General features: G+C 42.0%; 1 protein-coding gene across 3 annotated transcripts in view; it reads left to right on the top strand.

Moving 5' to 3' along the window:
* BRINP3 (BMP/retinoic acid inducible neural specific 3) overlaps window positions 1–15,688 on the top strand; it is a 162,879-nt gene that overhangs the window by 94,145 nt on the left and 53,046 nt on the right. For 2 of the 3 annotated variants that reach the window (XM_081114390.1, XM_081114391.1), the window contains 2 exons: window positions 10,240–10,345; window positions 12,607–12,843. In XM_081114390.1, coding sequence (XP_080970516.1) covers window positions 10,240–10,345; window positions 12,607–12,843 — 343 coding nt within the window. The remainder of the gene's footprint in view (window positions 1–10,239; window positions 10,346–12,606; window positions 12,844–15,688) is intronic. The other variant, XM_081114392.1, reaches the window with a different exon arrangement.

The raw sequence follows: 15,688 nt of genomic DNA, 5'->3' as shown, positions 1-15,688 counted from the left end.
GCAGTATTTAATCTGGTGAGGCAGCCAGGTATGTACAAAAAAAGGCAATATGGCAAAAATAGCCAGGTCAAGGACACTCACTGATTCTTGTCTAAGGCAATCCTATCTAATAAAGACGGAATATGCAAATTGACCATCACTTCGTGACAAAGATGGTGGCACCCACAGCCAATAAGGAGGGAATATGCAAATTGATGTGACAAAGATGGCAGCTCCGGGCCCGGAGCGAAGGCCCGGGTCCCGGGTGCCCAAGGGAAGCCGGTGCCGGCAGCCAGGGGAAGGAAGGCCTATTCTTGCACGAATCTTTGTGCCTCGGGCCTCTATTTGATAATTCTCAGAAATATCAGGTCTGGGTCTTAAAGGATACATAGTAGGGTATTTATTTCACGCATGGGAAGAAAAATCCAGGCAAAAGATGAACGCTTTGAAATGGGAAAGGAAGAGCTATGCTAAGAAAATGCGTGGAATGTCAGAGTCTGAAGAACTCTGTGACTGATTTGTGAAGTGTTTGCCAAAGTTATCATGACATAAATTGAGTTATTTTGCCCAGTTCTTTAGCTTTGCCCAATTTTCTACCCGTGCCTTCCGTGTATCCTTGGCCAAATGAGTTTGTGGATTCTCTGGCATTTAGGTAACATTTTTTGGTCCCTTTCATGTTGGTCTTGGTCATGTGACTTGGTCCATGGAATGTTAGTGGACATGACACATGGGCTTGCAATGTACTTTGTGGTGCTTCTGTCATTGTCATGTGAGAAAGTCATTGCCTCTGTGGCCTGGGCCGTTCCCACAATGAACACCTGTGGGGCAGAACTGCGCCCAGTACACAGCCCAGATCCTGTGCTTCAGCAGACACACAGACCACCAAGAATTAACCAAAACCAAGCCCTTTTGAGCACCAGGTAGCTGATTATAGGACTACGACACAGTACTTACAAAAATAGGTGAAGAAAGCAAGAAGCCAACTGGGGAATCTGTAACAGTCTTTGTCATGTCCATAATTTTGTGGGGGACCTTGTTGGAATGGGAAATGTATCAACATTATAACGCAGAAACATTATTGGATTAGAAAAATCTAATGGCATAGAAATAAGTTAGGATGCTGTTGGAGTAAATAATGGAAGAGTAGTCAAAAGCCTTAACTAGCCCTAACCGGTTTGGCTCAGTGGATAGAGCGTCGGCCTGCGTACTCGAGTGTCCCTGGTTCGATTCCAGTCAAGGGCATGTACCTTGGTTGCAGGCACATCTGTAGTCGGGGGTGTGCAGGAGACAGCTGATCGATGTTTCTCTCTCATCAATCTTTCTAACTCTCTATCCCTCTCCCATCCTCTCTGTAAAAAATCAATAAAATGTATATTTTTTTAAAAAGCAACTAATGCAATGCCAATAGAGAAACATATACCAGTAGGTTTGAGAATGTAGAATTTACTACGTGACAACCAGTGTAAGGTGTAGGGGAAGTAGCCAGAGAAAATGAAAGTGCATTTAGACCTGAGAGATATGGTAGAATGGTGCTTCCATTAATTTATAGGGCATGACAGGACACTGGTTTTATATATAGAAAGCTAATAAGGTCCATATGTGACACGAAATGTATGCGGGGTTTGTGAAAACCCAAACAGTAATGTCAAAGAGAGGTGCTTACTTGGGGGGTCATGAAGTTCAAGAGAGAATCTAATGAGAAAATATGTGAGTATTACCAATAGATAGGTAATAAGTGAAAGATGGCCCTGGCCAGGTATCTCAGTTGGTTAGAGCAGCAACCTGATACGTCAAGGTTGTGGGTTCGATCCCTGGTCAGGGCACATACAGACTTAACCAATGAATGCATAACTAAGTGGAACAACAAATTGATCTCTCTCTCTAAAATCAATAAAATAAGAATATATTTTTTAAAAATAAGTGTGAAAGATGGAAGTGAATTCAATCAATCACAGAGAGCTTGTTGGTCCAAAGAGAAGAGGGGCAATCTGGGAAAATGACCATTTAAAGAGAGAACTGACTTTCTTCTACCCACTCATTCATCTCTCCCGAGGTTTAGGTGCCCGCAGGAAATAGGTCCTAAATAGTATAAGAACTTTTAAGGCATTTTTTTCCCCTCTGAGATGATTGTCAAGTCTGGCCCCACAGCTGAAAGTCTTAATTTTGAATCAGAAAGCAATTGATCCCAGGGAGCTCGGAGCAGGCAGAGGTGGCTGGCCCACATGAGTTTAGCTTTGTTTCCTTGACCCTCAGGAGCTGAAGAGTAGCTGAATAAATGGGCAGAGTTCTCCTATTCAAGGCACGAAAGCACCTCGGGGTGAAGCTAAATCTTAATAGCTTCACGGAGAACTGATAAGCTACTGCAGTCCCTTTTAAGCTTACTCGCGCCTGGCACAGTCTTCAGCTACTCTCAGCATTGCTGCCAATGAAGTATGGTCGCAGCTGAACTGGAGTCTCCAAGAGTAACCATGAAAAAAAAATACCAGTACATCTACGTGAAGCCAGAAGAGGAAAAGGAAGCACAGAGAGAACACTCCTTCTAAACTTCTAAAGAAATCCGGGTGACAGAGATAATTCCTCGAAAACTTAAAAAAAATATAGTTCAAAATGCCATGCTGGTGAGAAAAAGTGTAACAATTAATGGAGGATTGTTACAAATAGAACGTTAATAGAAAGTATACCTCAAAACTACACCAATGGGAAGAAGGAATAGTTTTGAAAACTGAAGTTAGGATTGAATATAGATGATATAGCCAACAGATATTGCATCTGGACATATAGAAATTTTATAAAGAGAAAAGCGTACTCACTTAAAACAACAGTGGGATAAAATTTTTAATCTACAGAAGGAATACCATTTCAACCTAGATTTTATATTGCTATGAAATTATTTAGTAACAAATCTACCCAGTTTGCTCATGCAGCTTCCTAGCTGGTACTAGACTTCCAGAGAGACTGTTGTACTACTGGATGGTGCAATTGTGTAACAAAAATGAAATTAAATTTATACTAATCTAGGGGAAGGGACAATGAACCTAAAACAGCTGACATAACACCTCCACATAATACAACTGAAATAAATGGGAAGAAATAACACAGCAGAGCGGAGGATTTGGGGGAAAGGAAATAGAAGAGGGAGACAAGAAATGCAATGAGAGTCCACATCGGAGTTTTATGATTTTGTTGCTAAGTTTTAAAATTCTAGGTTAAATATGCCAGAAAAGACACAAATGCCTACTTTAACTATTACCAAACTTTTTCTCATTTCCATTTTGTTATGCCTCCATTAATTACCCTATATAATAAAAAGCTAATATGCAAATTGACCGAACGGTGGAACGACCAGTCGCTATGACGTCCACTGACCACCGGGGGGGGGGGGGTCAGACATTTGACGCAGGAGCTGCCCCCTGGTGGTCAGTGCACTCCCAGAAGCTGGCCTCACGGTGAGCCAGTGCAGCGGCGGTGGCGGGAGCCTCTCCTGCCTCCGCGGAAGCACTAAGGATGTCAGTCGGACATCCCTTGAGGGCTCCTGGATTGCAAGAGGGCACAGGCCGGGCTAAGGGACCCCCCCCCTCCCCGAATGCATGAATTTCATGCACTGGGCCTCTAGTTTATTATAAAGCATTTTCTTAGTTATAATTCTCAGGCTCTATATTAACTAAAAAAATTGGGGGGAGGGCAGCAATGCATACTTTGATTACAGTATTGCTGAGCGATTTGCCCAATTTATTGCTTTTTTTCTCGGCTCTTAGAATTTTATTAGTGCCTATTGTAATTCATGCAGACTGTCAGGTTCCTCTTTCTCTTGTATTATTACTTTGCTCATTTGAAGTCATCTTGGTGCTGACTTTAATGATTATTAAAGAATGTGGATTTATCCTAACTTTTTGTGTGTGAGTAAAGCCGATTTTTTTTTTTTGAGTGAAAAAAAGAAATGACAGTTCAAGTGTTTCTGTAACAGCTAATTGAAATAAGAAATGAACTCTGTCTTTCTAATTATGCCTGAGTCTGTTGCGTTTTAGTGTGGTGTGATTATCAGTTCTCTCGGGCGCTTGTCTTATCGGGTGACAAATGGAAGAATATGACAGTCTCGATACGACACTTTAGCTAGTCAGTGCACAGGCATGAGCTGTCTTATTATAAAAAAGATAACTGACATCAGAAGCTTTTGATGTGCTTATGGAACCCAGAAATATTCAACACTTAGGGCACTTCAAAAGGCACAAGTAAAAAGTTTTACATTTTTAATCAGAAGCAATAAGAAATGTTTTAATAGTTCCTTCAGAATAGGCATAGGAAATAGAAAGTTTCAGAGGAGTAATACAAGCTCTTGGTAAAAGTTTCTTCGGGGGGAAAATGGAATAGTGGGCATTGTGGGGAATGTCACAATACATTAGGCTGATTCCTAAATGAAAGGAGACATTTCAGAATATTAACTATGACATAGAGTTTTATTAAATTTTCAACAGGAAAGAAGTTCTGTCTAACCAGGTGCCGTCTTGCACGTCCTAGTGCGCAGGGCTTGGGCGGCTGGCATTTGGACAGGGACAGTGGCCCCAGGTGGTCTTCCTTGAGGGCACTAGAAGCGATGTCGACGGGTAGGACCCTGATGCTCTCGGCGCTGGTCCTCGAACGCGGTGCTGGGCGCTTTTCCTCCAGCTCTTGACATTCCTATCCGCACATTTTTTAAAAATATAGTTTATTGATTTTTTTACAGAAAGGAAGGGAGAGAGATAGAGAGTTAGAAACATCGATGAGAGAGAAACATCGATCAGCTGCCTCTTGCACACCCCCAACTGGGGATGTGCCCGCAACCAAGGTACGTGCCCTTGACCGGAATCGAACCTGGGACCTTTCAGTCCGCAGGCCGACGCTCTATCCACTGAGCCAAACAAGCCAGGGCCCATCCGCACATTTTTAGTCACTTTGTCAGAAGGAAGCATAGTCCCGCCGCGGTGGTTCAGTGGTTGAGCGTCGACCTATGAACCAGGAGGTCATGGTTGGATTCCCGGTTGCATTAATGGCCGCTGTATAATTTCTTTTATCCGTATGTTTCTAGATCCACCCATACTGCCCAATTGGTACTCACCTGGCGTCTCAGTCAAGCATTTCACTGTGAGCTGATGATGCTATCAACTGAATGAGCTATTTTGCTCCCCTTTTTTAAAAAAAATTGTTGGAAGTATTGCCTATGCCCCCTTTATTCTCCCATTGACCCCTGATAGCCCGCCCGTGCCCCCGGCCCAGGCCTCCACCACTCCACTGTCTGCGTCCATGGGTTATGCTTATACACATACAAGGTCTCCAATGGATCTGTTCCCACCCACCCACCCTCCCGTGCCTTCCCTCTGAGACTCCACAGTCTGTTCCATGCTTCGATGCTTCCTTTTCTTATTTCCTTTTTACTTTTTAAATATATTTTCCTTGATTTCAGAGAGGAAGGGAGAGGGAGAAAGAGATAGAAACCTCAATGATGAGACTCATAGACTGGCTGCCTCCTGCACGCCCCACACTGGGGATCAAGCCCATAACTCTGGCATGTGCCCTGACTGGAATTCGAACTGTGTGACCCCCTGGTTCATAGGCCGATGCTCAACCACTGAGCAACGCTGGCAGGGCAAAACACTGTTAGTTTTATCATGATTTACATGAGCTCTAAAAAAATAGTCTTTGTACTTTGGACTTGGACCTAGAAGCATTTTTTTTGCCATTGCATTTTAAAGTCTGTGGTCCGCTTAAGCAGATTCAATAAGTAAACGGCAATGCGATGGCAATTCATAGAACAAACAGTAAAGAAAATAAAAGCACTCTCCATGTTTTACTTCTCCTGTTTGCTTTCATTTCTAAGATAAATGTAGGAAATGCTGCCCCACGTAGCATTAATTTTTTATGCGAAGCAACAGAAAAGAACCTGTGGCTCCTGAGTTCCCGAAAATGTCATGCGTCCGGTGCAGGCAGTGGCAGCAGCCAGGGCAGTGCCCTCTGAAGTTGTCACCAGGATGCAGCCAGCCAGCCATGGCCCAGACCCGATTGAAAGCTGTACTGCTGTTTGTGGTGCCCTGTGGCAGTGAAGTTTTCCTGTTGTCATTGTTAACATGACATGCATCAGAAAACTCTTAGCCAACTCCAGTGTAGTAACAAGATCCTAAAGGCTTTGCATAATGAAGTCTACGGCTATCGTTTATATACCATCATCAGTTACAGACTTCACAAACGAAGCTCTTATAAAAATGAGGGTTTTTTAATACATACATATATATATTTATATATATTTGGGGTTCTTTGCCACAGAGTATCCTGCAATTGCTGTGATTTGAAGCTATGCTACTTATAACAGAAATCAAAATAGCAATCTGTAGGAGTGAGCTTATAGATTTGGCCTCTCCAACACCAGTCAACAGCCATGCATTTAAATGCCATGGCAACCGCGATTTAGGCACAAAGGAGTCCTGATGTTATTTAGCAACCTTGTTGTGACAAAATCGTGTCCAGTTTACCTTATTCCATATCACACTGAATAGACGCTTTAATCATCTAAAAAAACCTCTCTCTTCTAGGCCCAAATGTACTTTCATGTCTTAATGGGTGTTCAAAGAGCATACAGAGTCTGTCTCAATAGAGTTACCTGGGGCTGTTGGTGGGTGGGGGGCATGTGTATTGTTTTGATGGAGGATAATTTATGGGGCATGGAAAAAAATAGGTCGGTCATTGTCACCAGGCCTGGACTCATGGTGGCAAGTACAAGTGCAAATTGCACCAAAGCAATTGCTCTCCAGGAACGCGCGGTCTGTTTTGTCCCTGAATCAAATGTGACTGTCTTTTGTGCCACTCTCCTCCAACCTTAATAGCTTATTTCACATACTCTATTTTTTAAAAATACATTTTTATTGATTGCAGAGAGGCAGGGAGAGGGACAGAGAGATAGAAAACATCAATGATGAGAGAGAATCACGGATCTGCTGCCTCCTGCACGCCCCCTACTGGGGATCGAGCCTGCAGACCAGGGCATGTGCCATGACCTCCTGGTTCAGAGGTCAAAGCTCAACCACTGAGCCACACCAGCCGGGCTTCACATACTTTATCAGCCATGTTTCTCCTTTCTTCTACTTTACATTTCACAGTTATATTGTTTATCTTGTGCACGTTTCATGGATATACCTAACTTAATATTGTTTATAATCATCCTCTTTATCCTCCTGTTTCTAGGATCACCGTTCCTCCTGAAGTAGAACCTCTAGAGAGTTTTAAAAATGCAATCCTAGGATAAATGATTCTAATAGTTAAATTATGGGGAGTGGAGCTAGAGAAAATAGTTTTCAGCATAAAGTCATTTGCATAGATAAATAATTCAACAATTCTTCTTTCCATTGAGTTACTATTTGATTTGTTTTTGTACTTTTGATGTGAAAATATGAGTCATCTTGGCATTGGTTATTTATCATGAACTATTTTAAACTTCCATTAAATGGTTGGAGCAGGTTCAAGAAACATTGACAATGTCAACTATATTTTAAATCATGATATTAATTGTGTGTAATGCACCAAGTACAATGCTTATTATTTTGTGGCGATGCATAGAAATTTAGCATTGATATGCTCTTGTACTTTTCACTTGAGGACATAGAGTTTTTATAGGTGCATTTGCACTTCTCTCACAAATAAGACAATTTTAAAAATTAAAGTCTTTGTTACTGAAGTAGGTTCATATCAATATGAACCGTTTTATTTTTAAATGCCTCTTTTATTAACAATGTGTTTGCAAATTGATTTCTAAATTCAATTTTAAATCCAAGGAATGTTGCAGGATATAGAACTAGGAGTACATTAAAATTGCAGTTTGACATTAAGTGCTTAGTAAAATGATGAAATAAGAATGACTGACAGAAAAAAATAAATGGTAAGAATATCTTCAAACTTAATATTCCCATTTGAAGAAACAGATTATATAGTTATATAATTTCTAATCATTCAATGTAATTTATAATTATATATATAATTATATATAAACTAGAGGCCTGATGCATGAAATTCATGCAAGAGTAGGCCTTCCTTCCCCCAGCTGCCGGCACTGGCTTCCCTCTGGCACCCAGGACCCGGGCTTCCCTTGCAGCCCCAACTTTGTCCAGAAGGTCATCCAGAAGGACATCTGGAAGGACGTCTGGTCTAATTAGCATATTATGCTTTTATTATTATAGATTGATAACATGTGATATAGTTATATATATTTAATTATAACATATCTAAAATTTATGTAGTTATATATAAATTTTTTTAGTATCATGTGAGATAATAATCATATATAATTAATTTAACATGCATATTATATCATATATACGATTTATATAGTTGTGTATAAGTTACATATATATTGTAGCATCAACATTTTCTAAAGCTTTTATTGGTTTGATAGCTTTAAGCATATGCAATTGTAAAAGATCCTACACATATAGAAACAGAAACAAGCATACTGCCTTAGGATGTTACAGAAACTAATCAACACGTATTTTACTTTTTTAGAAGTCTAGTGTATAGTAATAAAAGAATGGGTGGGAATTTCTACTTGAAATCACTAATAAATTAATACTCAGACTAAAAGCCAGTTCATTTGGTCTTTGAAGTATAGGCACAAGCACATTTATAGCAGTATTTATTGTTCATGACAATGACCCAAGATAGAACCCCATTCTAAGAGACTTGCACAACAATCTAGAGCAGGGGTGATCAAACTTTTTGACTCGAGGGCCACAATGGGTTCTTAAACTGGACCGGAGGGCCGGAACAAAAGCATGGATGGAGTGTTTGTGTGAACTAATATAAATTCAAAGTAAACATCATTACATAAAAGGGTACGGTCTTTTTTTTTTTTTTTTTTAGTTTTATTCATTTCAAACAGGCCGGATCCGGCCCGCGGGCCGTAGTTTGCCCACGGCTGATCTAGACCAATTAAATTGTGCTTTACTGTAACTTTATTGTGAGACAGGGAGAGAGAGTTAGAGACAGGATGAATGGGGATGCATTAGATTGACCAAGGCAAGTCAAGTTTCTAACACTTACCTATGGAGGTTAGAAAGCCAGGCTGATTTCTGAATGGGCATTTGATTCATGAGTCTGAGGTTCAGGTCCCAGCTCCAGCTCTCATTTCCTTACATGATACCCAGTGGGCTGGCCAACCTCCCTGGGCTCCAGGGACTCATTTGCATATGAATGGTGAGGCCAGATGAGTTTTAGAAATCTACATAGGCCGGCCCTGCTGCATTTTCTTAGAGGTTCCCCCCACTCCCCCCCCTCAAAAAAAAAGTTTCATAAATAAACGTCAGTATTGTTTTATAATAAAGTTTTCTAACTAAAAATAAAATATTTACTCATCGATTTAGTTCACCGTTCTTGAATTCCTGCCGTGTACCAGGTGCCGTGTGTAATTCTGAATAGGGAGTTTACAGGTAAATAAGTAAAGTTAATGCAAAGAGAGGATTGCAAAGTCATTTAATCATTGCCATTATGAAACATAAAGGAGACTTTATGGTAAGATAAGTGAGTAAGGTATTCAAATACCACAAATGCTGTGAGTCCTCAAGTGAAAAATGCAAGAGCATATCAATGCTAAACTTCCTTGCATCTCCACACAATAATAAGCATCGTACTTGGTGCATTATACATTATTTAAAATATAGTTGACATTGTCAATGTTTCATGAACCTGCTCCAACCATTTAAGGGAAGTTTAAAATAGTTCACGATTGTCGTGCGGGTAACTGGGTAAGTGGAAACCACACAGAAGAGTTCAGACTTTGTTGTCACCATAAAAGAGGGAATATTTGTAGTTTTTTAAGCAGAGCAATAAAATACTTAAGTCAGCTTTTAGACAGTAGCCTGGTAGATAGTTCTGATTCATTGAGGAAAAATGAACCAACAACAAACAATTCTTATATGAGTCAAAACTTGCTCTCTACATAAAGGAGCATGCCCTTGTCATAGCTCGGGTAAAACTGATGACCTTCTGTGAGTGATGCTTTTGACCAAAGAGGGCATCCACAGGAGATGTATGCCTGGCCCAAGGGAAGAACGTAGAATGACAAAGAGAGTCACCTGTCTGCCTTGTGTCTGGAGGTGTGGATGGTTGCTGTGGATCAGATCCTGCACCATTCCGTGATGTTTCCTGTCCCATGTGTACTGTCCCTGTGTGACAACTCCATTGAACCCAGAGAGCATGGTCAAGCCTGACTTACATAATAAAGTTGGTGTGGTTTTTTTTGGGCAGGTAACAGAAACACGGACGGGTCCCCTGGGCTGCAGTAACTATGACAACCTAGATTCTGTCAGCTCTGTTCTGGTCCAAAGTCCTGAGAATAAGATTCAGTTGCAAGGTATGTAAGTAACATTCATTCTAAATGGGCCTCGATGGCAACTCTCCCGCTGTGATGACTTTCTTCTTTGTGTTATCAGCCCCGTGTGCCGTGCTGGGCTTTTAAAATTCTCATAAATGGCCAATTTCCCAAATTTTGAACCCATAGGAGCATTCCAGACAAGATGACGGAAATGTCAAAATTCACCGTACCTCTTAAATTATCTGTAGCGACTGAAAATTTTTCATGATAGCATTTTACTTCCTTACGGTTCTCACTGGCTCAACAAGTAGCAGGTTTTTTTTCATAGGTCTGCCTGAGCTTTGCATTTTTAAAAAAATATATTTTTATTGATTTCAGAGAGGAAGGGAGAGGGAGAGAGATAGAAACATCAATGATGAGAGAGAATCATTGATCGACTGCTTCCTGCACGCCCCCTACTGGGGATCGAGCTGTCAACCCAGGCATGTGCCCTGACTGGGAATCAAACCGTGACCTCCTGGTTCATAGCTCAACGCTCAACCTCTGAGCCATGCTGACCAGGCAGCTTTGTATTTTTTCTTATAGATTCTGGTAAAAGTTGTAAACATACTTATTCATGGTGTAACATGAACTGTTGACATTTTAAAAATAAATATATATGGCTGTTATGGCTGCATTTGTCTTCTGACAAATAGAAATGTACTTGAGAATACATACGTTTTGATATTTATATTTTCCACTATAAAGATAGATTATGTGTAATGCTAGTAACTTACCATCTTTTTCTAATAATATAATAGAGAGTTTTAAAAAATAGTAACTTTTAACAAGCCTATATTGTTTCTGAAATGCTCGTGTGTATGCATATTGCTCATTCATTCAGGCTGTGAAAGGTTATGAATAAACATGCACTAGTTTGAATAAGTTCAGGAAAGTCTTGGTGTTGGCACATTGTCTAAATCCTGCCGACTGATCAAAGGAGTAATTCTGAGTTGTTCCTTTCTGGTCTGCCTTCTTCAATTGCGTAAGCGCGAACTGTATTTGCATATTCAATTTTACATCAACATGCATTTTTCTCTCAATGCTAATTCTTTGTTTTTATTAAATGCACCTCATAGATAATAATTAGAGGTCAAACATTGACTTTTTTAAATAAAGGAAATGTAAGTGTGAAAATCCAGTTTTATAGTAAATAACAACTATGTGTTGGTCAAATTTTCCCTTACTGTTATGTTTATTTTCATCTACTGATTAGTTTGAATGTTTAGCCTTCTTATTAAATTTTCCTGTTTAGCAATAAATGCTGAAATTGAAACAACATTCTTTAAAAATATATTTATTAATTTCAGAGAGAAAGGGAGAGGGAGAGAGAGGTTGAAACATCAGTGATGAGAGAGAATCATCGATAGGCTGCCTCCTGCATGCCCCCCCACTGGGGCTTGCCCTAGCCAGTGTTGCTCAGTGGATAGAGCATCAGTCCTGGGACAGAAGGGTCCCAAAGTTCGATTCCGGTCAAGGAAAGGCTGGATCCCTGGCCCTGGTTGGGTGCTAGCGAGAGGCAACCAATCGATGCGTCTCTCTCATATTGATGCTTCTCTCTCTCTCTGTCTCTCTTCCTCCTTTCCACTGTCTCTAAAAATCAATGGAAAATATCCTCGGGGGAGAATTAACAAAGAGAAACAACAACAAAAGAAAATACTGAAAACTCTTAGAAACCAAGTGGTGCAGAATAAACACCTGCCTCTTTTTTAAGGGTAGACAGTCTGTACCTACAATGTAGATGATTCTACATGAGGGGAAAATCACCAAACATTCTGTTCAAATAAGACAGAGAGCCAATCAAGTAAGTTCAAAAAACAAAATCAGATAGTCTGAGGGGTTGAGCACATCTATATTTACTGGGCTTCTTGCACAGTGCATGGAGTCAGCATATGGTGCAAAGAGTTATAAGTATTTGCAATTTTGTGGAGTTAGATAATTTTCCAGGGATTGTGTTCAACATGCATCAATCCATTTCTCCATACACTGAGTCTTTGACATTTTTGGCTATCTATATATATAAAAGCCTACTATGCAAAGTGTCCCCTGGGGAGTGCAATCACTCGCTATGATGTGTGCTGACCACAAGGGGGGAGCGTGGAATGAAGGAAGGCCCCAGCCGGCAGCCGGAAGGCCCCCATCCGCCCTTACTGCTAGCCAGGCCTAGGGACCCTACGCGAATGGGGCCTCTAGTTGTAAATATGTATTAAGCTTTTTTTTCTTTATCAAAGCAAACTTGTTTGCTGTGTTTGCTCTTTAAGGCCTGCAGGCTCTCCTCCCCGACTATCTTCAGGAGCGTTTTGTACAGGCAGCTCTGAGCTACATCGCCTGCAACTCCGAGGGAGAATTCATCTGCAAGGACAATGACTGCTGGTGTCAGTGTGGCCCCAGATTCCCAGAATGCAACTGCCCCTCCATGGACATCCAAGCCATGGAAGAGAATCTGCTTCGGATAACCGAGACCTGGAAAGCCTACAACAGCGACTTTGAGGAGTCAGGTAAGACCTGGGTTTTAACACCTCACTGCGACTTGGCCCAAGGAATTGCTTGTGTTGAAAAGACCATTCTTGGGAGGGATTTTACTTAGCTTTTCATCCTTCTTTCAAATGGACATGGGATTGCTTTTATTGATAGTTATTCACTATTTCACCAAAAACACACATGGCGCTTTGTGTATTTCTGCGTGCTTTTGGCATTGGAACTTAGCCTGCTTTTGAGCTCACGTGTCAGTCCTTCTGTTGCTTTCGTCAATACAAGAATGGATTGTGTGACATCTCTGATACCTCGCTGGGTTTTTCCAGTGTCCCTGAGCTTCCTGACATCTCCCCTGGTTCTTGAATTCGCTGGGCACATGATCTGCATTCCCCAGTGACCACAGACAACAGTTTGACCAGCCGTTTCCACACAAAGGGAATTGCCCTCATGCCAGCCTCTTAGAGAGTGTCCTGGACACACCCACCATCCACCACATCAAAGTCATGGCTTTCCTCAGCACAGTCTTCCCCCTCCATTTCCAGCCCCATTGCTGTCTTAGTCAAGACCAGCTTGGCGGTACTGTAATAGCAAACTCCCCTAGCATCTCAGATATAAACTCCGTTCATTTATTGCTCAGACCACAAGTCCACACAGGTGAACGGGAGTCTTTGCACTGCCCTGTTCTCACCTTGAGTCCGGCTGAAGAAATGTCCTATCTGGGATGATTTGGGAATGGAGGCAGTAGAAAGAGAGCAGTAAACCATTGCGGCTCTTATGTGACTTGCCAGAAATTGATTACGATCACTTTTTATGGCCGAGTCTAATTTCAAAGGAGACAGAGAGATGCCATTTTGCCATGTGCCGGGAAGAGAAGATGATGCAGAATGTTGGTGGACAGCCAATGTGTCAGCCAGGGTTGGCATTTCAGAAAGCGGCAACTAAAAACATATTCTCTGTCATCTCACCAGGTAATCTTAGGTGGGACTATATGGTTTACTCTTGGTATCTGGAGTTTCACAGTCCGGGAAAGGAGATGCATACTATTTTGTTATGTGAACTTTGACACATTCAATCCACTGTAGCCATCGTTTTGTCGAAACTAAGTAGATGGGCATCAGATAAACAAACTTTATCAGTAGCAAGCCATGTGATCATTAGTCACTTAATCTCTTAAAACTTCTGCTATCTCATTAGTTATTTGGTTACCTTATTTAGCTTAGAGGAACTAGGTACAAAATTATCATTCGAAATTAACTATGACATATAATATTGCATCCTCATGGGTGAAGATCTGTGGCCATCATGTGCTTATAGTTATAGCATAACTGTTTTATGGGGATTGGTAATTAGAATATAGGAGTAAGGGAAAGAATAGAAGCTTTTCATAATATCAAGTCTCTAATGATGATTCTTAAAATATTTATGTAAGTTTTCATTTACTGTGATAATCTGCTTATTTGCTCTACTGTAACTTACAGGTATCCCCAGCAGGAGACAATGTTCAGCTTTCATACTAATATATCAAAACCAATTTGGTTTTCACTGCTGTCTGCTCCCGTTGGTCAGTGTGTCCGCTCTGATTCATCAATGCCTGGCTGTATCCTGTTTAATATGTTATGAATATCACCTTTGCCATCGCCAAATTTTAACCTGTACTTCAGTTAATTTCCTAACAACATCTGAAAGAAGATGGTAGAGTGTCAAGCAGGTGTCTTATGCAAGGATTCCTGATTTAGCTCCCAAGGGCTTTCTGCCAGATGCCATCTACCTGCTCCTCTTTGCCTGATGTATTTCCATTCCTAGATCAGGTCCTACATCTCAACTGCCTGTACAGGGTTCCATGTTTTTTTGAGGGCAGAGAACAACATATTTATTTATTTATTTATTTACTTACTTATTTATTTATTTATTTATTTAACTGATTTCAGAGAGGAAGGGAGCGGGAGAGAGAGAATCACTGATCATCTGCCTCCTGCATGCCCCACATGGGATGATGCCCACAACCCGGGCATGTGCCTTGACTGGGAATCAAACCACAGCCTCCTAGTTCATAGGTTGACGCTCAACCACTGAGCCACACCGGCCAGGCCAGCATATTTCATTTTATCATTACACTAGAGGCCCGGGACATGAAAATTTGTGCACTGGAGGGGGAGGGGAGTGTCCCTCAGCCCAGCCTGCCCCCTCTCACTGTCTGGGAGCCCTCAGGGGCTGTCCTACTGATGGCTTAGGCCTGCAGGACGTGACTGGGCGATCAGGGAAAGGCGCCACCCCCATCACCCTGCAGCTGCTGCTGCCTCTGGCCTCCCTCTGCGAGAGGCAACCGACCAATCGGGAAGGTGCTGCCCCCATCACCCCACTGCTGCTGCCACTGCCGGCTGCTGTGGCTGCCAGCCCTTGGCCCTCACTTCTTAACACTGGCCCTGCTCCCCGCCCACTGGTGGGTGGGGGACGATCTGGGGCCAGGCCAGCTCGGGGAGGGGCTGTTGGAGGTTGAGGCATAGCAGGTTGCACCCCATCCAGCCTCTGCAGAGGCGTGGCGCCAGGCCCAGGCCCATGCAGTCCCCTCTCCCACTGCCTCTGCAGAAGGAACCATGGCACTGGCTGGACCGGCCCGTGCAGAGGCCTCTCTTGTGCCGCCGCTGGCCATTGGCCCTCGCAGCGGCTGTGGCTTTATCTGGAAGGATGTCCGGAAGGACATCTGGAAGACATCAGGTCTATCTGGTCTAATCAGCATATTACCCTTTTATTAGTATAGAGGAAGACTGGTAAACAGTGCTCTATTTAGTAGACACATTGTACATCACAATATATGTTGATTGATTGATGAGTGGGATCGAATATATGCGCAGCCAGGCGCTGCCCCGG

The sequence above is a fragment of the Myotis nattereri genome, assembly GCF_964212035.1.
Source record: "Myotis nattereri genome assembly, chromosome: 20".
Taxonomy (NCBI): domain Eukaryota; kingdom Metazoa; phylum Chordata; class Mammalia; order Chiroptera; family Vespertilionidae; genus Myotis; species Myotis nattereri.
This window is presented reverse-complemented; position numbering and strand designations above follow the sequence as displayed.